The sequence below is a fragment of the Notolepis coatsorum genome (genome assembly GCF_963971535.1).
Source record: "Notolepis coatsorum genome assembly, chromosome: 4".
Taxonomy (NCBI): Eukaryota; Metazoa; Chordata; class Actinopteri; order Aulopiformes; family Paralepididae; genus Notolepis; species Notolepis coatsorum.
The window spans coordinates 89,063,875-89,088,687 of record NC_140168.1 but is presented as its reverse complement, the minus strand read 5'-3'; the positions used below and the strand labels follow the sequence as shown (position 1 = coordinate 89,088,687).

Below are 24,813 nucleotides of genomic sequence, written 5' to 3'. Positions count from 1 at the left end.
CTACTTATACCTGATATCCTCTTATACATGTGGAGTCGCCAGCCGCTTCTTTTCACCCGACAGCTAGGAGTTTCACTGGGAGAGCGTAAAGTGCGCAGAGGTTCACGCTATCTTCCCCAGATCCCAACCCTGCACCTGACCAACCAGTAGGGGGCGAATGCAAAAAAAAATAGTACAAATGTTGACTGAAGGCTTCTTGTCCTCTGCGAAAGCATGCAATTGGTCCACTGATGGATACATTGTGATATTTGTCTAGTCTAGTGTGTTCATTAGATGGGTGAAATCCTCTTTCAGTGCCTCTGTGCCTGTTTTCGTAGGCAGTTAGCCTCTGGTATGCACGCCATTAGTGTTAGCCACGCTTCTAGGCCTCTTTGCTTTTGGAAAGAATTATCAAAAAAATATATACAGTATATACATTATTATTAAAATAAAATGTGCATTCGACTAAGAGATTGGCAGTCATCTACGGCTCTTTTGCGATCGATTAGTCGACTAGTCGAGGTCAGCGCTACTCGCGACCAGGACACACACACACATATACACCCGCTGCAACTTTACTACCTTTGCAAACACTGCTGGTAGCGATTCCCCCCTCAGGGGGTTAATAAGGAGATGATTAATAAAGGAACACTCGACTTGGAACGTCTGGCCAAGCAGCGCTGCCGTGTGTGTGTGTGTGTGTGTGTGTGTGTGTGTTCAGACGCCAGTCTCTGTGTCCCTGTTTTAAGGAGCTGACTCAGTGGGTCCACAACACTAAGGGGATGGAGCTCCTGGCGTCTAAACCACATGACGTCAAGACCACACACACACACACATGCATGCACACGCACACAGAGACTCTATTTCAATCACACATTTGTGTTCAACACCATAAGCCCCTCCCTTCACACACACACACACACATACAAAAAACAGCCTCCCCCTTCAATGTCTCTCTCTTAACACATACACACACGTACACACACATGTACAGAACACTCGCACACACGTTCATTATGCCACCCGGTTGCAAACCCTTTCAGTGTGTGTGTGGAATGAGGAGGGTAGTCCGCAAAAACCGCCTGCCTGAAAAAGGAGCCCTGCCCAGTTTAAAGGACAAACAGCACTCAGTCACGCGATCCACTGGTCACCTCTCTCTCTCTCTCTCTCTCTCTCTCTCTCTCTCTCTCTCTTGCTCTCTCTCTCTCTCTCTCTCTCTCTCTCTCTCTCTCTCTCTCTCTCTCTCTCTCGCTCTCTCTTGCTCTCTCTCTCTCTCTCTCCTCTCTCTCTCTCTGTCTCTCTGTCTCTCTCTCTGTCTACCTCTCTCTCTCTCTCTCTCTCTCTCTCTGTCTAACTGTCTCTCTCTCTATCCGTCTCTCTCTCTCTCTACCCGTCTCTCTCTCTGTCTGCCTGTCTCTCTGTCTACCTCTCTGTCTATCTGTCTCTCTATCTGTCTCTCTGTGTCTACCTGTCTACCTGTCTACCTTTCTCTCTATCTGTCTCTATGTCTCTCTATCTCTGTCTTTCTGTCTCTCTCTGTCTCTCAAGTTCAAGTTCAAGTTCAAGTTCTTTAATAGTTGTCATACAGAAGTACAGAATACTTTCATACAAAATGCTTCTTACTGTTACGCTCCAGAGACTGTGCTAGACAAGATAGTATCAAATAACATAATAACATAATATAGCATGAATTTAGAAGAAGAAAATGAGGTCACAGTTGTTCGGTATAGACATATGTACAATGTTCTGAGTTACCATATAATATACAATACACAACTATGCAGTGTACTAATGTACAGTACTATCTAGTGCAAAGCAGAAATGGGATGAGGTACAATTTTAGGTACAATTTACAGTAAGGTGTACGAGTTGTAGTGCAATCCTTCATCCATAAATATAAAGTGTGGGGAGTGGGTGCTACAGTGTGTTTGTTTAAAGTGGGTGTGTGCTATAAAGTGTGTGTAGTGGGTGCTACAGTGTGTTTGTTTAAAGTGAGTGTGTGCGTGTGGATGTGTGTGCTATGTGTGTTTGGTGGTTGTTGTTGTGTAGTGTTCATTCATTGTTCGTTTAGCAGCCTGATGGCCTGGGGATAGAAGCTACTTCTGAGTCTTTCTGTGCTCGCCTTGAGACTCCTGTATCGCTTGCCTGACGGCAGCAGTTCAAAGAGGCAGTTGTTCGGGTGGCTCGAGTCCTTAATAATTCTCTTAGCCTTCCCCTTGCAACGCTTGTAGTAAATGTTCTGGAGGGTGGGGAGCCCCCCTCCAATTGTGCGTTCGGCTGAACGTGTCACTCTTTGTAGTCTGCTTTGGTCTTTTGCAGTGCTATTCCCAAACCAGGAGGTGATGTTGCCGGTCAAGATGCTCTCTATTGTACATGAGTAGAAGTTCTTAAGGATCTTCTGGCTGACTTGGAACTTCCTTAGGCGCCTGAGGAAGTAGAGGCGTTGTCGTGCCTTCTTCACCACACTGTTAATGTGTATGGTCCATTTCAAGTCCTCGGATATGTGGGCTCCGAGGTACTTGAAGCTGTTGACTCTCTCAACCGGTGCCCCGTCGATGCTGAGGGGGCTGTAGTCCTTGACCCCCGACCTCCTGAAGTCCACAATCATCTCCTTTGTTTTGCTGACGTTCAGGGAGAGGCTGTTTTCCTGGCACCATCCCGCCAGGACCTTGACCTCTTCCAGGTAGGCCCTCTCGTCGTTGGCAGAGATCAGGCCCACCACCACTGTGTCGTCAGCAAATTTGACGATTGTATTGCTACTCCGCTGAGCCACACAGTCGTGTGTGTACAGGGAGTAGAGGAGGGGACTCAGAACACAGCCCTGGGGGGCCCCTATGTTGAGGGTGATGGATGAGGAGGTGCAGTTGCCTGCTCTCACCACCTGGGGTCTGCCAGTCAGGAAGTCCAAGACCCACTGGCAGAGGTCATAGCCCAAGCCCAGGTCCCTGAGCTTGGCTATGAGTATGGAGGGGACTATGGTATTGAATGCCGAGCTGTAGTCGATGAATAGCATTCTCACATAGTTCCCCTGCCTCTTGTCCAGGTGTGATGCTGCTGTGTGCAGCACATGGGATATGGCGTCCTCCGTGGACCTGTTGGGGCGGTATGCAAATTGCAGGGGGTCCATGTTGATGGGGAGGGAGGAGCAGATGTAGCCCTTTACTAGCTTCTCAAAGCACTTCATGGCTATGGAGGTGAGAGCTGTGTCTCTCTCTCACTCTCTGTCTCTCCTCTCTCTCTCTCTCTCTCTCTCTCTCTGTCTCTCCTTTCTCTCTCACTCTCTGTCTCTCTCTCTCTCTCTCTCTCTCTCTCTCTCTCTCTCTCTCTCTCTCTCTCTCTCTCTCTCTCTCTATCTCTCTCTACCTCTCTCTACCTCTCTCTACCTCTCTCTCTCTCTCGCTCTCTGTCTACCTCTCTCTCTCTCTCTCTCTCTCTCTCTCTCTCTCTCTCTCTCTCTCTCTCTCTCTCTCTCTCTCTCTCTCTCTCTCTCTCTCTCTCTCTCTCTCTCTCTCTGTGTCTCTCTCTCTGTCTACCTCTCTCTCTCTCTCCCTGTCTGTCTCATTCAAATGTAATGATGCTTCACTGGCACGATAAGACACTGCTATGTGTAATAAAATACTACAATGTTTTATTTAAAATTATTTATAAAAAAAGCTATATCGATCTCTTTCTCATTCTCATTTCTTCCTCCATATTCACTAATATCTACTGTATTTGCTCTCTCTCTCTCTCTCTCTCTCTCTCTCTCTCTCTCTCTCTCTCTCTCTCTCTCTCTCTCTCTCTCTGTGTGAAATCTGAAGGGGGAGGGGGAAGGTTTTTTTGGGTAAGCAGGTCACTCTACCATGAGTTTAGGTCAGTGAATCTGAATTCAGTCTCTTACTGCCCCCTGGTGTCCATCTCTGGTATAGGACTAATGCAGAGCTGCCTTGAGTTAGTCTTCTGTTCTCGTGCCATAAAGGATGTGGTCAAATACACACACACACACATTTTAATACTTTATTTGGTTCCACAAATTATATTACATAAACAGGGAATCAAATGTATCGGGGCCAAGCAGCACTGAACACTTAAGGGTACACATAGCACCTCCTTCTCCACGTGGCTAAGCTGCCAATAATAGCTGAGACAGAGCAATATTTGGCAATTTGTTTGGCTTTTCTTTTAGACATTGCAGCAATTCTCAGACCGGTCATGGTGGATTTGTGTACATGGCCAAGACTTCCGAACACAAGTACACCATATCTACACCTATACCCAAGGTCAGTCATCACACTGAGCAGTGGTTGGTATTTGATATACTTGTCCCGGAAGGCCTGGTCCATGTACAGGTCAAAGGTACAGCCTACTTCTATGACCAGCACCTCTCCGTGGCTGGTGTCAACAAAAACAACGTCCGGTGTATTGGGTATGTTAGCAAAAACATCGTTGGTAAGGCCAAACCACTCTGGTTTCACTCTGGCATGTTTGTACATTGTTGCACTAGATGGTGATATGTTCCGTACCGCATCAGACACAATGTCCACAATACGGTCATGACGAGCGATGTACAGGTGTTTGTATGCATTACATCCGTTTGTTATGTGTGCAATGGATTCTAGGTGTTGTGAATCCTGATGGTTTAAACAGAATGGACTGTGAGTTTGAGGATACCAAGTGGACAGATTGTATTGGGTGGGTAATACCTGCAGTCTTGCTTTGATGGTAAATTTTAAAACATCCTCACCAACAGCGGCGTTCTTATACACTGAGTGTGAGACTGAGTGGTCAGCAAACTCCAAACAAGCTAGTTTGCCCTGTAGTCTGAGTCCACACCAGTGCTGCCTGATCTCAGACTGCTTCATGCTAAGCAGAACCCTCCTTGCAGAGTCTCTGTGCAGTTCGACAGTCTCTTCCTGCGGTGTTGTGATGTTGGCCTTCACAACCACACAGGGGTCTGTGATAAGTTCATCAGAGACAGGGACTTCATTCTGTACACACGCGCGCACACACGTTATTGATCCTGCATTTCGCTCAACAAGCGTGTCCTTTTGTTGATACGTGCGTGTGTATGTTAGGGATGTGCACAACTTCACTGAACTAGTAATAATTCATTAATAATTAACATCTGAACTAATAATGAATGGCTACTTGTGGCCCTCATTCACAAAGGCCAGAACAGATGACGGGTAAACATTATAATTTTCACCACTCCATCTGGCACTCTTCCGAAGACCTGCCGCTCATCATGCTATAGGCTAATTTCACTAAGCTAGGTATGGGTCTGTCGTCAGCCGTGTGGACACGGTGCTCTGGTAGTACAGCTCTAACTCAGGTCCACATGTCAGCCGTGTGGACACGGTGCTCTGGTAGTACAGCTCTAACTCAGGTCCACATGTCAGCCGTGTGGACACGGTGCTCTGGTGGTACAGCTCTAACTCAGGTCCACATGTCAGCCGTGTGGACACGGTGCTCTGGTGGTACAGCTCTAACTCAGGTCCACATGTCAGCCGTGTGGACACGGTGCTCTGGTGGTACAGCTCTAACTCAGGTCCACATGTCAGCCGTGTGGACACGGTGCTCTGGTAGTACAGCTCTAACTCAGGTCCACATGTCAGCCGTGTGGACACGGTGCTCTGGTAGTACAGCTCTAACTCAGGTCCACATGTCAGCCGTGTGGACACGGTGCTCTGGTAGTACAGCTCTAACTCGGGTCCACATGTCAGCCCTGTGGACACGGTGCTCTGGTAGTACAGCTCTAACTCAGGTCCACATGTCAGCCGTGTGGACACGGTGCTCTGGTAGTACAGCTCTAACTCAGGTCCACATGTCAGCCGTGTGGACACGGTGCTCTGGTAGTACAGCTCTAACTCAGGTCCACATGTCAGCCGTGTGGACACGGTGCTCTGGTGGTACAGCTCTAACTCAGGTCCACATGTCAGCCGTGTGGACACGGTGCTCTGGTAGTACAGCTCTAACTCAGGTCCACATGTCAGCCGTGTGGACACGGTGCTCTGGTAGTACAGCTCTAACTCAGGTCCACATGTCAGCCGTGTGGACACGGTGCTCTGGTAGTACAGCTCTAACTCAGGTCCACATGTCAGCCGTGTGGACACGGTGCTCTGGTAGTACAGCTCTAACTCAGGTCCACATGTCAGCCGTGTGGACACGGTGCTCTGGTAGTACAGCTCTAACTCAGGTCCACATGTCAGCCGTGTGGACACGGTGCTCTGGTAGTACAGCTCTAACTCAGGTCCACATGTCAGCCGTGTGGACACGGTGCTCTGGTAGTACAGCTCTAACTCGGGTCCACATGTCAGCCGTGTGGACACGGTGCTCTGGTAGTACAGCTCTAACTCAGGTCCACATGTCAGCCGTGTGGACACGGTGCTCTGGTAGTACAGCTCTAACTCAGGTCCACATGTCAGCCGTGTGGACACGGTGCTCTGGTAGTACAGCTCTAACTCAGGTCCACATGTCAGCCGTGTGGACACGGTGCTCTGGTAGTACAGCTCTAACTCAGGTCCACATGTCAGCCGTGTGGACACGGTGCTCTGGTAGTACAGCTCTAACTCAGGTCCACATGTCAGCCGTGTGGACACGGTGCTCTGGTAGTACAGCTCTAACTCAGGTCCACATGTCAGCCGTGTGGACACGGTGCTCTGGTAGTACAGCTCTAACTCAGGTCCACATGTCAGCCGTGTGGACACGGTGCTCTGGTAGTACAGCTCTAACTCAGGTCCACATGTCAGCCATGTGGACACGGTGCTCTGGTAGTACAGCTCTAACTCAGGTCCACATGTCAGCCGTGTGGACACGGTGCTCTGGTAGTACAGCTCGAACTCAGGTCCACATGTCTTGCACTACACCACTAAGAGTTCCATTCAATTTGCAACAGGTTTGCATTGCAACGGGGCTAACGCTACATTGTAGTCCGCTACTGAGCCAAGGAAGAATAACAACAACAACAACAACAACAACAACAACAACAACAACAACAACAACAACAACAACAACAACAACAACAACAACAACAGGCAGCGCATGCAGGCCGGAGGTCAGGCAGGAACAGTGCTACGAGTCGAGTGGAGGAGGTGTTGTGTGACACGGCACCGACTCCCTCCTAGTGGCAGACATTGAAAATTGCTTCTCAGTCAACATGGTTCTGGACTTTATTGGAGGCAATAACCTGCCTATAAAAAATGAACAACCACGTTTTCAAAAGTGAGACTTTGATCCCTGCGAACAATAATTTTGCTCCGTTATTATTACCCATCCCTAGTGTACCCGTCACTTTGTGTGGAGTGCATTTATGTGTGTGTGTGTGTGTGTGTGTGTGTGTGTGTGTGTGAGCTCGCTCCGTGCTGATAAATATCCTTTAACTTAAACATGAAAACATAAGTATATATTTTGCGGCTGCTAATTTTACGACTACCGTTTTTATAAGGTCTTTATGCACTGCTAAAGTGCTTCCCAAACGCCAGCCGTAAAAATCATACAGTCATCTACACACTCAGCCAGACCCAGAGGGGGGTGTGTGTGTGTGTGTGTGTGTGTGTGTGACAAGCAATTTGATATACTGTGTGCTATGTCTGTTATAGTGTTTGATGGTAGTGCTGTTTGGCTGTCTGCATACATCCTTGAGTGTGTGTGTGTGTGTGTGTGCGTGCGTGCGTGTGTGTGTGTCTTTAGTGGTGACGGACATGAGGGTGTGCATACAGGCGTGCTCTGTGTGTGTGTGCGTGTCTGTATGTGTGTGTGCATGTAGGGCGTGGTGTGTGTGTGTCTGCGCGTGCACGCTTATAGGCGTGCTGTCCTGTCGTGGCCAATGTGAACTGAAGGTGATTTATGGTCTTCCTCAGCAGACTGTCAACAAGTTGTAACAAGACGTATCAGTAGCCAGACTAACCTGCACATATAAATGACTATAACATCATCCGATCACTGTAGACAACAACAAGACACTGACACCCAGAGCTTCTACGCCTGGAAATGTGTCATGTGGAAATGTGTTTATGTATATATGAGATAGATAGATATGTACTGTACCATAGATAGATAGATAGATAGATAGATATACTGTACCATAGATAGATAGATAGATAGATAGATAGATAGATATGTACTGTACCATAGATAGATAGATAGATATACTGTACCATAGATAGATAGATAGATAGATAGATAGATAGATAGATAGATAGATAGATAGATAGATAGATAGATAGATAGATAGATAGATAGATAGATAGATAGATATGTACTGTACCATAGATAGATAGATAGATAGATAGATAGATAGATAGATAGATAGATAGATAGATAGATAGATAGATAGATAGATAGATAGATAGATAGATAGATAGATAGATAGATAGATATACTGTACCATAGATAGATAGATAGATAGATAGATATGTACTGTACCATAGATAGACAGCCAGACAGGCAGGCAGGTAGACAGACAGACAGACAGGTAGATATACAGACAGACAGACAGACAGGTAGATATACAGACATACAGAGAGACAGACAGACAGACAGACAGACAGACAGGTAGACAGACAGACAGGTAGACAGACAGACAGGTAGACAGACAGACAGACAGACAGGTAGATATACAGACAGACAGACAGGTAGACAGACAGACATACAGGTAGATAGACAGACAGACAGACAGACAGACAGACAGACAGACAGACAGACAGACAGACAGGTAGACAGACAGACAGACAGGTAGACAGACAGACAGGTAGACAGACAGACATAAACAGATCCCTGTGTTCTGCAGGAGCTGCTGCGCTCCTCTCAGGGCCTGTCTGAGGAGCGTGAGGAGGTGAGGAGGAGGCTGGCCGAGGCCACGGACCGGGTCAGGCAGCTGGAGGAGGATCTGCTGGGGGTCACCCAGAGAGGCCTGCAGAAGGAGACCGAGCTGGACGGGTGAGAAGCACTCACTCACTCACTCACCCGCTCACTCACTCACTCACTCACTCACTCACTCACTCACTCACTCACTCACTCACTCACTCACTCACTCACTCACCCGCTCACTCACTCACTCACTCACTCATTCACTCACTCACGAATGAACTCACTCACTCACGAACTCACTCACTCACGAACTCACTCACTCGCTCACTCACTCACTCACTCACGAATGAACTCACTCACTCACGAATGAACGACACTCGCTCGCTCACTCACTCACTCATTCGCTCACTCACTCACTCACTCACTCGCTCACTCACTCACTCACTCACGAATTAACTCACTCACTCACAAATGAACGACACTCACTCACTCGCTCACTCACTCACACACTCACTCACTCACTCACTCACTCACAAATGTCCTCACAGGCCAGTGGAAAAGTGAGTACCACGGGTATTGCACTACCCCCCCTGCAGGTTCTATACAACAAGAGGTGCAAATCCAGAGCCTGCAGGATAATGAAAGACCCTCACCACCCCAATAACAGCCTGTTTCAGCTGCTGAGGTCAGGCAGACGCCTGCGAACCCCAGCTACTAGGACAGAGTGGCTGAGGCTCAGCTTCTTCCCCCAGGCCATCAGAGCCATGAACAATGAACATTGAGTGCTCAGAACATTGAACTATCCACACATAAGCACACATGAACACACACACGACACGCACGCTGTGCACGCTCACACACGAGCAGCCACTTAACACTTTAACATGAGCGGGCACACACTCATGTCGCACACACGCACACTTATGGCCAAAGGAAAGGACACTTTAAATTAGAATAACAGGAACAGTGTATTGCACTACCAAAGCTAACTAGCATGTCCCATATGCTCTGTAAATAACTATGTACAGATACCGAGATGTCACTCCATGTTACCTGTTACCTGTTTACTGCACAATGTTGTTTTTTCATTTTGATTCTATTATATGTTGTACCACTGTATTGCACATCGTTGCAGGCAAGACCACCCACATTTCATTGTATACCTGTATGCCGTGACAATTAAAACTCTTGACTTGACTTGATCACTGCAATAGTCTATATAGACTATACCTGAGCAGGACTGGTTTGAAGACTGACTTGTCCCCCCCCCCCCAGTCTGAGAGACTGTCTGAAGAAGCTGACAGCGGAGAGAGAGAGTCTGGAGAGCCAACTGAAGAACGAGAAGGACGAGAGAGATCTCTACAAGGTCAGAACACTTATTATGCCTTCTCTCCCAAGCTTGGCAAATAAAATCTGCCACAAAAAAAGGTTCCCTTCCTGAAGCACAACTCTAAGTTTTTCATATTCATCCCGCTCAGGAAAGTCTACATAAATGGAGGACATTTCTTTTTTTGATCCACTTTTTCTCCTCTTTTTCTATCTATTTTTCTCCCATCCCAATTTAGCCGTGCCAATTCTCCCCTCCCCTGTCTTGAACGTTGCTCGCATGTGCCTCCCACTGGCCAGTTGTAGGGAGGATAGAAGCCCATCATCGCATGTCCCCTCCGATACACGTGGAGGCAGCCAGTCGCATCTTTTCACCTGCCAGCGCAGACTCTCATTTGGCGAGGAGTAACGTGTGGGAGGCTCACACTGCCCCCGCCGTTTTCCTGTCTCTGCTGTGCAGGCGTCCCAACCGACCTGTAGGAGTCGCTGTTTACAACGTCCAGATTACCACCCATCGACTTCCCACCCGCTGACTCTGCCAATTGAGCCAGTATGACGGCCGGCCCAAGCTGGAGGCAACGCCGACAGCCGGATTCGATACCGGTGTCTCGTGCGTTGGTGACGAGCGCAATGTCCGCTGCGCCACCCAGCCGCCCTATAAATGGAGGACATTTGACTAAAAAGTACTTCTCTCACGTCCTCGTAGACAGGACAGTAAAACAAAAAATTAACCTTGTTCTCAATTTCGCTTACAGTAGCTCACACACCTAACAAGGTCTGTCCTCCTCTGCAGTGGCATTAACCCTTTCACTACCACACTACCAAAGGGTTAAACCTGCTGGTGTCTAGGGTTAGTGGTAATGTCCCTGACCCAATCTGTGCACATAGGGATCTTTGTCTTTTGTTTAAATGATAATAATAATAATGATTTCTAGAGGCGCTTTATAAATATGGAACAAATCTCAAAGCGCTACAGTGTAAAAGAACATAAAAGCTAGCAAGAGAGTAAAAAAATAAAAGAATATAAAATAAGCAAGACTAAAACTAGTAAGGAGTAAAAAAGAACACTAAAACTAGTAAAAGAGTAAAGAACATAAAATAAGAAGGGCTAAAACTAGTAAAAGAACATAACATGTGTGGAGCTAAAACTAGATAAAAATCAACAAAAGGCTCTATTAAAAATATGAGTTTTGAGGCCCTTTTTAAAAGCACTCTCAGTCTGTGCTCTCAGGTGGTCAGGGAGAGCGTTCCACAGACTGCGAGCGGATGAGCCGAAAGCCCGATATGTCTACTAATCTAAAGGTTGATTCATGCTATGATTCATACTATGATCATGAACTGGCTCAACAGAAATTATGCATTTTCACCATGCGCAACCTCCAGAATGCCGCAGACCCCGTCATGGGTTGTCGTACAGTGTGATAATAATAATAATAATTCATTACATTTATATAGTGCTTTTCTAGACACTCAAAGCGCTCCCCACAATGTAGGGTACTAGGGTGTAAATTGCCTCCTTCACCACCACTGGCAGCACCCAACCTTGGGCTATGCAGGCTCAATGGCTGCCATACACTGGCACCAGGCACACATCACACTACTACACAATGGCTGAACGGCTCAGGAGACAGGGATTGATATCAGCCAATTAAGGGGGGAGGGATGATTAGGTGTCCTTGATGTCAGAGAAGATCAAAGGCCAACATGGCGTGTGCTTATAGTCTTGTGGTTTCACTTTGGTTTTGGCTGTAGCTACGGAGTAAACAGAGGAAAGATCGGCAGAGCGGATAAACACAAAACAGTCAGGATCTTGCCGTGTTTTGTTACCATGCGGACGACGGAAACCAGGTCACCAAAGCAGAAATTACGCAACGTCGAGTGACAGTTGTTAAAGGTGTCGAGCACCCTTGTATAATAAATCAGCCTTAACCTGTTTGTTCTAACAGTGTGTGAACAAGCAAATAACAGATATTATACTGTCGATATTACTTCAGATAACTAACTAACTAATTATCTGCTATCTACAGTATCAGCATGTAGCTAGAAATGACACCAGACACAGACATACTTGGCAACATTAAAATGTATTTAGCCTCGGGTGTTCTTAATATGGGCTAATGCGTCACATTTGTGTGTCTGCATATGATTTAAGCACATGTTCAGTAGCTATAATGTGTGTGCGTGTGTGTGTGTGTGTGTGTGTGTGTGCATATCTGTTCTCTCCTTGTGTGTGTGCGTGCGTGTCTGTATGTGTGCGTTTGTCTGCATGTGTGTTTGTATACATGTGTGTGTCTGTACATGTGTGTGTTTTGTGTGCATATCTGTTCTATCCTTGTGTGTGTGCGTGCGTGTGTCTGTATGTGTGGGTTTGTCTGCATGCATGTGTGTGTGTGTTTATATATATGTGTGTGTGTGTGTGTCTGTGCGTGTGTGTGTGTGTGCATGTGTGTGTGTGTCTGCGTGTGTGTGCATGTGTGTGTGTCTGTGCATGTGTGTGTGTCTGTGCGTGTGTGTGCGTGCATGTGTGTCTGTGTGTGTGTCTGTGCATGCGTGTGGGTGCATGCGCGTGTGTCTGTGTGTCTGCATGTGTGTGTCTGTGCATGCGTGTGTGTCTGTGTGTGCGTGTGTGTCTGCATGTGTGTCTGTGTGTGTCTGTCTGTGTGTGTCTGTCTGTGTGTGTCTGTCTGTGCGTGTGTGTCTGTGCGTGTGTGTGTCTGCATGTGTGTGTGTGTCTGTCTGTGTGTGTGCCCCCCCCCCCCCCCCCCAGGCCCACCTGCGCAGCACGGAGCTGGAGAACACCAAGCTGAGTGCGGAGCTGCAGACGCTGAAGGCGGTGGAGCTGAACAGGGAGGTCACCATCGCTCACTTCCAGGAGGAGCTGGACCGGCTGCGGCTCTGCGTGGCCCAGAGGGACCGCCTGGAGAAGGAGCTGCTCAGCCACAAGGCCGACAAGGTGTGATTGATTGATTGAAAACTTTATTTAACAGATTGCAGAATGGGTACAATACAGTACGGCTCAATACATACAATTGTTAAGGGGATGCAGACCAGAGAAAGACTTTCGTCTTGTTTACATCAGGGTCCCCCATTTTCAATTCATAGTGACATTTATGACATGCATGACTTATCCACAATATACAGTACTGTTTAACACATTGGCGGCCACTGGGATGAGTCTAATATCACTAGAGACGACCAGCATTTGTAAACAGACTTGGGGCTGTTTGTAAAGCTAAATCTATACTTTATAGTATTGCTATCTGTCCATTCTCATTGTCAATTGAGTCCATAAACCGTCCCTTAAAGAATATTTTTTTTCATCAATACGTTCTCATTTTATAGCGCCGTGAATATAAGCGTTATACGGCATTTGGTCTAGTATATTTCCTGGAAGGCTAGATAAAGGGCTAATAGCTACTAACGTTATATCCAATGGCATTTCTGTTATACATAAGCTACAGTTAAAACTCAAACTGCATATGATCGGCATGATCCTCAAGCATGTATGCATGAAAGGGGGGGGGGGGGGGGTGCGGGGGACATCGTTTCTGATTATTGATTACCAATAACCGTGTTCGTCTAAGTAGCCACATACGTTTATCGTATCGTATCATAACAAGGCCCGATCGGGCTGTAATTTATGTGAAAAAGATCTTACCATGAGCCGGTTGGATCCCCCTGAGCATTTCCCCGTTATCGATCGTAGATCGATATGTCCATTGGCTGATGATAAATCCCCTTATTGCATGGTGAAATCCGCGATCCAAAACGTATTCTGTGCAACAGACAATAGCTATCGCTTCAGGTGAGTAGAAAACTACATTAGAGATAAAAAAAAAAAAATCAACTTCGGCCACAGGGAACACTGCATTATCGCGATAGCGCCCCTAAGAGGATCTGGCCGGTAATGCACTTTCTCGAATTCAAAGAGTAGGGTACATCTGCAGTGCAGCTCGGCGACCTTGAATAGGTTATTAAAATGGAATAAAAGCCAAAACAACTTGCCACGGATATATCCGTCCTCGGTCCATTAAGCATGGATTAGTAAGCCGGATATATCCGTGCTTGGGCGCCATTGTGTTAAGAGACGGAGATCTTAAAAGAAAAATATATACATTCGAAGGGGAAGAAACTGTACATTGGAGGGGGGTGGGTGGTGGTTGGGGGGGGGGGGTGTTTGGACATTTACGGGGGCCAGTTTCTAATTGCAGCCTCCCGTAGGTGCTTTCTGAGAGCGGTTTTGAAGGAGGGTAGGGATTCACATTATTTTACGACTATTCCACATTGTTGTGACATCATCTGTGGCACAGGTGTGTGGAGGGGGAGGCTGGGCTGGGGTCTAGGGTCGCTAGATTATGGGCAAACATCATAATCACGAGTATTTTGATTGATATTGAAGGTTCTCACATGCCTCTGTCTATTCTTGCATTTGTATAGAATAGAAATGAGGGATGCTCGATATTGGCTTTTTTACCGATATACAGATATTGTCCAACTCTTAATTTCCGATACCGATATCAACGGATATCAACCGATACCGATATATGCAGGGTTTCCCCCCCCCAAAAAGTGGAATAATTTCAGGTAATTAACATTACATATCTCTTGTTGTGGAATTAACACATTATGTATACTTTTGACAATAAATAAAATCAGAATTTGTTCTTACTTGCTTGCCTGGGTAAATAAAGGTTATAGAAATGTAAAAAAAATAAAAATAAATAAAGATTTTTTTTTTTGAAAACCGATACCGATATTTTTCGATATCACATTTTAATGCCGATATCGGCCGATAATATCGGTAGGCCGATAATATCGGACATCCCGAATAGAAATCCTTTATTTATCCCGAGGGACATTCAGCACTACAGATCGCTCACAGTAAACATTTAGGTAGTCAGAAACAAAAGTCACGAATAAGAATAAAGAATAAAATATGGTCCGGGATATACATTCTGTTTCTGTTATGTATATTACATTCTAAAATATAAAATATACAGCCGAAAATATACAGAAATATACATCAAAAATATACAGTAAAATGTACAGTAATAAGCAGGGATGCTCGATATTGCCTTTTTTTACCGATACCGATATACCGATATTGTCCAACTCTTAAAGGGGAACTATCTTATAAATTGCCTTTTTGAGTGTTTAGCATTGTTTCCTAGCTATGTGAACTTATATTAATATGATCTATGTCTCTAATTCTCATATTGGCACATTCTTCCAATTCTCCTCTCACAATATTCACCCTCACTGAACTGAGTCATCTGAAAATGTGATGATTTGTGATGTCAGAAAGACACCGCTGCATGATAATGGCGAGGTACATGATGAGCTGCACACAGTGGCTGGAGCCCAGGCTCAAAACAGCTCGAGATCTTGAGGTAGAAAAATGCTGTTTTTGAGGACTTGATTAGAAATACAAAACAATGAATTAAAAAAATATATATATTACAGAGGTGTTCCATAGACTCACAGAAATTGTGTAAAAGTGCCCAAATAGTGAAAGAAATAGTAAAATAGTTCCCCTTTAATTTCCGATACCGATATCAACCGATACCGATATATGCAGGGTTTCCCCCCCCAAAAAACTGAATCATTTCAGGTAATTAACATTACATATGTCTTGTTGTGGAATTAACATAACATTATGCATACTTTTGACAATAAATAAAATCTGAATTTGTTCTTACTTGCTTGCCTGTGTAAATAAAGGTTATAGAAATGTAAAAAGAAAAAAGACGAAAACCGATACCGATATTTTCCGATATCACATTTTAATGCCAATATCGGCGGATAATATCGGACATCCCTAGTAATAAGTGTAAAAATGGGTCGATTTAAAGGTCCAGGTTGATTATGCCAGACTGTACTGTCACCCTGTGCTCAGTGATGTTATGTAAGATAACATACTGTATGTATTGTGTGTATTTGTGTTAACCTGTGTTGTTAAATTGTGTATATATATATGTATATGTTCATATATTAGCTTACATCTTTATAGAACACGTTTATACTTCGGCCTGCAAGCGTACATACTGTATATTTACATACACATACATACATACTGTATATATCGTATATATTTGTATCTACAACTGCTTGGCTATATCTGCATGTATCCCTGTTCACTCTTACTTGTATACTATATTATATCTATATCATGTATCCCATACGACTCTTACTAGTTACACCACTGGCCAGTATGGCAACTACCATAGTATATTTATACCTGTATCACTGTATATAATTATACTGTACATACATCAGTTTAGCATATTACTCAGTAGCTTGTTATATATATATCACATTTAATCACTTGTACATTGTATATTGTTAATGCACTACACTGTTACATTGGCTCTCTGGTTAGATGCCAACCTCTTGTCGTTGTACTGTACTTGTGCTGTATAATGACAATACATTTGAATCTAATCTAATCTAAACCCGTTTGTGTGTTCTAATCTGTTTGTTATATTAACCCCTTAAGCCCGAGCGGTCCGGTACGAGATTGATATCACGCCATAAATAGATGAATACAGAACGTATGAATTAATGTTGCCTTTCTTTTTCAAATGTAGCCAAGAGTAAATACCCTAACCCTATCAAAACAGCACTCGAGGTGTATATTTTCAGCACTACGTTTGTTTAGCAATGATTTTATGTGTTATTAGTGAAATATGAGCTTATAAAGATCTCTGCGCATTGCATCGGAAAGCGGAGGATTTAGGCGGAAGTAAAGCAAGCTGTCATAAGTGTGTGTAGTCCTAGGACGGGGAGACCCAGGGCTTTCGATGGGCTTTTGAATTTCATAAAACTACACTTCCCAGCTCACGCCAGCCCCTGTCAATCATCTGACTTCCAGTGTGAAGCTTCTTTTAATTTTTTTTGTGATTTTCGAGATCATATCTCACAGGTTGAACAAACCTGAACGTTATTGCCATGAATTTTTTTTATCTTTATTTATCTCGAACATACAAACACACACATTTGTAATAACAAAAAATAACAAAAAATAAATAATAAAAAAAACTAAATAAAATACAAATCAAATACAATAATCAGCATAGCTCAAGACAATGGTTTTGTTCGAGAAGGGACCGAATGAAGCAAAGCTTATCTGGTCCTGCCCCTTCCTTACAATATCATATTAATATGTAATAAGGTATCTATCGATATCAAATATATAGAATGTAGTTTGTTTCTTTACCTTACTGTGAACGTTTAGCAAAAGATCCATAGATGTCCCCAAATGGACCTTGTAGAAGTGGAGCGATCTTCCATTTACTTGGGTATGGACCTTTAGGCGAATTCTCTGAGAATATGGCTCGGGGCTTAAGAGGTTAACTAACGTGTCCCTCCCCGTCTCCCGCCAGGTGGAGGCGAGCCGCGTGCGCGAGCAGCTCCGTCAGGCCGAGGAGCAGCTCCAGGCGTCGCGGCAGCAGGCTTCCATGTTGGCCTCGCAGCTCCGCGACTCGGCCAATGTCCGCGACCGCACCATGACGGAGCTGTACCGTGCCCGCCTGGAGGCCGAGCAGCTCCGCCACAGCCTGGAGGACGCCCAGGCCGAGTGTCTGCGCATCGAGAGCCAGCTGGAGCGCGTGAGGAGCGCCGCTCGGGAGGACGCGGTGAGCGCCGGGGGGAGACGCACCGTAGAGAGACGCCGACGTTTAGCAGTTTGACCCAGTTCTTCATGTTCCTCTCGGTGGAAATCAGACGACCGCAATGGAACAGAAGCCTTTGTGGCTTTACTGTGTTTTATAATCAACAATGCTCCTCATTTTCGAACGGACATGCGTAAAACTTACTAAGGAATTCCTTCGTAACTCGATTTACGTACTTATTCGGCATTCTCCAACGGCTTCGTATTGTAAATTCTTTGTAGGATTTTACGCACTCGAAAAGGCAGTTGTAAGTGGGACAGACCGGCGTGTTCTCAACATCTTTCTCTGGGACAAGTCATTGGGGATTGCCGATACTACAGACATCCGTGGAATTAAATAATTATAATGATAATTAATACGACAATATATCATTAACAATTACGATTTGCATTTATAGTCCTGACTCAATGAGGCATTGTGAGCATTACACACACACTGCAAACTAAATAAATAAGAACTAAACCGATCGCTGCGGATATAGCTACTGTATAGTGGAATATACTGTATTAATATGGCATATACTGTCTTCTTCTCTATGATGTTATTTATTGTTATTGCTGGTTTGATGTATTTCTATTGTTAAACAAAATAACGGCTTAGTGAGGCAGCCTCAGCGCACACACACACACACACACACACACACACACACACACACACACACACACACGTGTGCTGTATACGTGCAAAATGAATCGTTCCAGCAAAGTAGGCTTCTATTATTCTAATGACTTGTTTTATTAGGTATTATAGTAGTAGGTCCTACTGTAGAACATGACATATTAGCTTGACATCTCATTTAGTAGTGTCAATACTGAGCGACTGCACGATTGGCTCTTAGTCGTTCAGTATTGACATTACTAAATGAGATGTCAAGCTAATATCTGTGTGAGGCTGCCTCACTGAGCCGTTTCTCCACACATTTATTTATTTATTTATTTATTGAGCATTTATTTATCCACTCTGGTTGGATGGTGTATTGTACTTGTGCTGTATAATAACAATACTTTTGAATCTAATCTCATTTTGAGATCAGTCGCAAATCGCTTCCATTGAATGGATCAGCATGGTGCATGGCAATGCCGAACCTCTGCTGTTTTGCACACGCCTTATAAGGAGCTGGCGGGGCGTGAACGCGCATTTCAGTTTAAGAATGGGTGACATATTTCATTCATGGGAAACCAGTTTGCGAAGATTTTGACGAGTTACGGAGACCGTTTCACGCGTTCAGGAATCCGGAGGAGGATTTCCGTAAATATATATTTTTTTTTACCAAGGTACTATTTACCAAGGCACTTACGAACACGTTCGAGAATGAGGATCAATTACTTTATTGGATGTTTTTGTGACAGCTGTGCAGTGTTATACCATTTAGTAAAATAAGCTCAAATAAGCTCAACCAACCAACCTCCTCCTCCCTGCAGGGGGGCGCGGGGACCTCCGGGGGGGCGTGTCCCAGCCTGGCGCTGGTGTCGGAGGCGGAGGCGGAGCTACAGAGGGAGGTGGAGGAGCTGAAGCTCCGCCTCCACATGGCAGCAGAGCACTACAAGGAGAAGTACAGGGAGTGTCAGCGGCTCCGCAGGCAGGTGGCCAAGCTCAGCGAGGCGCACGGGGTGAGTCCCATAGAGTTACATTGAGCTCATGGGAGAGAGAGAGAGAGCGGGGGGAGAAAATGAATGAATGTGGATGAGAGCCTTGACATTAAGTGGTTGCAGCTACGGCTGTGGGGGGGCGCTGGAGACGTGATCCTGCTTAACAACAACTGTGTTGATTGGTAGAGTCGTTTCTCAGCACAATCCATCCAACCCAAAGCGAAGCACCTTTTTTATGTTTAAGTGTTTTATTACAGTGGTCCCATTACTTAGGGTGACCAAACGTCCTCTTTTGCCCGGACATGTCCTCTTTTCACGCCCTGTCCGGGCCGTCCGGGGCGGGTTTATAAATTCATGATAATGTCCGGCTTTCACGGACCGTTTGCATATACTTAAATTAACTGGCGCATTGCACAGAATACTACGGTAATCTGTTGCGTGTGTGACGTAATCCCTGAGAAGCTTTGTGGGCGGCTCTACAACTACGCTCACAAACGGAGGAAGAGAAAGGATACACGCAGAGGGGACAGAGCGCACCGCAGCTCACGTTCACAATGCCAAAGAATGTACTTTTACAGATTAACTGCAGAAGAAATTCCAAATGTACCGACCCGTCAGAACAAATGGGAGGCGGAGTGCACCGTGTGTGCAAAGCTTGGACATGTGCAAGTTGAGAGTTTGTCTGCACTTATTTGTTAAACCCGGGAAAACGGAGGATGCTGTAAAGTGTAAAGTAAATGCAGCGGAGGGAGGGTGCGTTTGCATTTCATACTCTGAAACATCACAATCTATGGATTGCACAAGTGCCTTGCTAAAAAAGGCATTTCCAGACTCTGACACTGCCAAAAAGTTCAGTAGTGCGCGCACTAAATCCGAAGCCAATTGTTATAGCGCCCCACTCGACTCGATTGATGTCGCACATGAAGCACTCAAATCAAACCACGGAGCAGTGAAAATATTCCCAATCATAATACAGTACTTTGACTGGAAGAGGGGTGGGCATGCAAACAAAATGAATCGAGGTTAAATACATCAAATGAGACAGCAGAAACCATTGCACAATATCTCATTGAAACATGGCAAGAAAAAAACGATTTCTCTGAAAAATATATTTGTTAACTGGATTTTCTATTTTCTATTATTTCATATATTTTGTTATTTATTTTTGTCCAGTAAGACTTGAAAAGAGCTATTATTTTGTTACATGTTGATTTTTAAGTTATTATTGTGCCATTGAGATTTGTCTAGGCATAATCAAGCATGCTGATTGTTGAGTAACTTTGGTTTGGTCTTTGGTTATAGAGAGATATTGTTGTGTTATATACAGTAAAATAATACTTGTATATCCACAGAGAGGAGGCATACTTTAAATATATTAAAACAATAATGCATCTTTGAGTAAACGTTGAGTATCATCAGGCATGCGTTGCTCATGGGACGGGGGTTGCACACCGTGCAACCAGTCTGTGAGCAGAAGCACGCACATGCACGGATGTGCACACGCGTGCACACAGGAATGTGCTGCACTCGACTGATGAGCCAACTCGCTAAGTACTACTTTGCATAACAATATGGCCGGTCGTCGGGTGTGTTCAAATACGTTCTCGGATACATTCACACAAAACTTGTGAATGAAATGTGTTGCATGCCATTCGTAGAGGCAATTAGGCACTGTCTTTAGTCTGTGCTATGCGAGGGAACATCTATGTGCATGCGCGGGAGCGTGCGCATGCGGCGTCATTAAAACATAGTGCAACCAGTCGTCCCATGAGCAACGCATGCCTGAGTATCATTAAGTATCTCGAGGCTGTCCTCTTTTTTGGAAATCAAAATATGGTCACCCTACATTACTTGACATTAGTTGGCTAACTGAGGAGGAGCTAGGTGTAGTGCTAAGTGCAGCGTGGCTGGTGGAGGACTCTACCCCTCGACAGCATGGTGGATGAGTTTGAAACCACTTGTGATCTTACTCTTTAAAGGAACACACCAACATTTTGGGAAATGAGCTTTCCGTCTTCTCCAGAGAGAGACAAGAAGATTTCCTCTCTGTGCGTTCAGTAGAAAGCTATCTGGCTGCACGTTAGCCTAGCTTAGCGCAAAATGTTAGCGTGTTCTTTTGAGCCTGACTAGAGGGTATGAGTCGGTCACCGCCGTCATCGTGTGAAGGGTTAACGTGTGTACACCCGACGACTGGGTGATCTGAGAGTCTCGTTGTCGTGTTGTTTCTGTTGTCGTGTTGTTTGTAGGAGACGAAGAGGAACGCAGCCACTGAGACCTCGCGGGAAACCCTGGCCTCTAGTCCCGAGTCACCATCAGAAGGTACACACACCCATAGATGTAGAACACTAGATGGCTCAAGGCGTAAAAATGCATATCAAAGTCCATTATAAGTATGCAGTATGATGACTACATCTTTGACGTTTTTAACAAACCAAACGGTTGAACATTGAGCAAGCTATGGTTATTTCAATAGTACATAGACATGCATGTTATGAGTGGGCGTGCTCCACCCTCGCAAGATGGCCGCCATGTGGCAACGTCGGTCTCCGTTGGCCAGCAGCACGGGTGAGTCATCTTGTGATATATATCTATGCACACACCACCCTGGCCTCTAGTCCAGAGTCACCGTCAGAAGGTGTACACACACACACACACACACACACACACACACACACACACACACACCACAGGAATCCCTGGTCTCACTGGTCTCTTACTGGTCTCACTGGTCTCACTGGTCTTACTGGTCTCACTGGTCTCACTGGTCTCACTGGTCTTACTGGTCTTACTGGTCTCACTGGTCTTACTGGTTTTACTGGTCTCACTGGTCTTACTGGTCTCACTGGTCTCACTGGTCTCACTGGTCTTACTGGTCTCACTGGTCTTACTGGTCTCACTGGTCTTACTGGTCTCACTGGTCTCACTGGTCTCACTGGTCTCACTGGTCTTACTGGTCTCACTGGTCTCACTGGTCTTACTGGTCTTACTGGTCTCACTGGTCTCACTGGTCTTACTGGTCTTACTGGTCTCACTGGTCTTACTGGTCTCACTGGTCTCACTGGTCTCACTGGTCTTACTGGTGTTACTGGTGTTTCTATAACATTCCTTCACCTGTGTGTTACTGGTGTTTCTATAACATTCCTTCACCTGTGTGTTACTGGTGTCACTGGTCTCACTGGTCTTACTGGTGTTACTGGTGTTTCTATAACATTCCTTCACCTGTGTGTTACTGGTCTCACTGGTCTTACTGGTGTTACTGGTGTTTCTATAACATTCCTTCACCTGTGTGTTACTGGTGTTACTGGTCTCACTGGTCTCACTGGTCTTACTGGTGTTACTGGTGTTTCTATAACATTCCTTCACCTGTGTGTTCACAGGCAACATGTCTGCTGTCCTCCTGCAAGAAGCCTCTGACATGACAATCACTCCAGAGCCCAACGCCAAGGAACACACACACACCAACACATACCAAGACACACACACAGACACACACACTGACACACACCAAGACACACACACCGACACAGAGGAGGAGGAGGAAGAGGAGGATGAGGAAGAGGAGGAGGAAGAGGAAGAGAGGCAAGGATCAGGAGCCGAGGGACGCAGGACAGAGACGGCCGACGGAGAGATGAAGAGAGAAGTGAACGGAGGGGAGGAGGAGGAGGAGGATGAGGATGAGGAGGAGGAGGAAGACCACAGAGAGGAAGACGAGAGCGGAGGGGAGGAGGAGGAGGAGGAGGAGGACCACGGAGAGGAAGAAGAGAGCGTGGAGGACGAGGAGAAGAGGGGGAGTCTCCCCGAGGAGAGCCTGCAGATGGGGAGCTGGGTGGAGGTGGAGAAGGAGAGGAGGAGGAGCGCCGAGGAGAACGAGGAGGGCAGGAGCGCCGAGGAGAGTGAGGAGGAGGAGACGGACAGCGAGGAGGAGAGCGATAAAGTGGGGGACGGAGAGGAGGAGGGGGAGGTGGGGAGGAGCGAGGAGGAGGGGGAGGTGGGGAGGAGCGAGGAGGAGGGGGAGCAGACGCACTCCGTGGAGGAGGAGCTGGCGAGGATGGAGGAGAAGTGGAGGGAGCAGTGTGCTATTAATGAGACCCTGAAGAAGAGGCTGAGCACAGAGGAGGAGAGGTTCAGAGTGAGTGATGCACACACACACACACACACACACACACACACACACACACACACACACACACACACACACACACACACACACACACATTTGAAATGTTTATTTATGTCCACATGAACAGAAGTACAAGGAAGTTTACATCTGTAGCCTAGTTGTGAAATGGTCTGCTGTAGCTGTTGGTATTTCAACACTTTGGTTAGAAAGGCTTCTTCTAAGCTGTAATCAAAAGTACAGCCAACCTCAAGAATGGACACCTCCCTAAGGTGTTCATTTACAACAAAGACATCAGGGGTGTTAGCTGTAATATTTGAGAACACAGAATCATCATTGCACAGGTTAAACATGCTTGGCTTCACAGTAGAATGCTTAAACAGCGTGATGGAGGACCTAAAAATAGAAGAGATATCTCACACACTCACACTCACACACTCACACTCACACTCACACACACACGCACACATGCACGCACACACACACACACTCACACTTGCAGACACGCACACACACTCACAATCACACTCGCACACACACCCACACACACACACACACACACACACACACACACACACACACACACACACACACACACACACACACACACACTCATGCACACACATTCTAGGGCTGGCCAGAATATCACTTTACAAGCTTTGAAAACTCCTTAACCATAATGACTACATACCTTAACCATAACAACTACATACCTTAACCATAATGACTACATACCTTAACCATAACAACTACATACCTTAACCATAATGACTACATACCTTAACACTTTGAGTGCCAGCGACGAGATATCTCGCTTTTTTTAATTATTAGCGATTTGAATTCATATTTCATCAATCTAGTCTCACGTTAGTGCTGCAAACTCTCTCTGAGCTCCATTGGGAAAATACCGCCCCCTATCGTCTCTCCCTGTGGTACTGCACCCTTTTGGAATGGATTGAATGAAACACATAGGGGGGAAAATAATCCTGCTTCCTCATTTTACTTCTCGGGCAAGTCACCCGAGAGGATCGGATTCATTGCCGAGCCCCAAAACAGCGTGGAATACATATTTCCAGTACCCAGCGTTGGATCAATAAACACGATCGATATTTGGAATGGCGATCAGGAATTGGAATAATCTTTTTGGAGAACATCTGATCTGAGGTAAGGAATTTTACCAGTCTTAGGATAATCAGAACTTTTTTCACAGAGATATCAACGTGTGCCCTGTGTGTGTGCGTGTGTGTGTGTGTGTGTGTGTGTGCTGATCAGGAAATGAGAGAATAGATTTTTCAGCTCGCTTCTATAGCGTGCATAAGTACACATATACTATCGATAATCTAGC

General features: G+C 45.6%; 1 protein-coding gene across 1 annotated transcript in view; it reads left to right on the top strand.

Moving 5' to 3' along the window:
* Positions 1–24,813, top strand: part of tax1bp1a (Tax1 (human T-cell leukemia virus type I) binding protein 1a) — a gene marked incomplete at both ends in the record, with an annotated part of 133,568 nt that overhangs the window by 56,924 nt on the left and 51,831 nt on the right. Inside the window, 8 exons of the mRNA XM_084312023.1 lie at positions 8,747–8,895; positions 10,042–10,132; positions 12,860–13,045; positions 17,475–17,726; positions 19,184–19,372; positions 21,598–21,670; positions 22,729–22,991; positions 23,034–23,480. Of these exons, the coding sequence (XP_084168149.1) occupies positions 8,747–8,895; positions 10,042–10,132; positions 12,860–13,045; positions 17,475–17,726; positions 19,184–19,372; positions 21,598–21,670; positions 22,729–22,991; positions 23,034–23,480 (1,650 nt within the window). The remainder of the gene's footprint in view (positions 1–8,746; positions 8,896–10,041; positions 10,133–12,859; positions 13,046–17,474; positions 17,727–19,183; positions 19,373–21,597; positions 21,671–22,728; positions 22,992–23,033; positions 23,481–24,813) is intronic.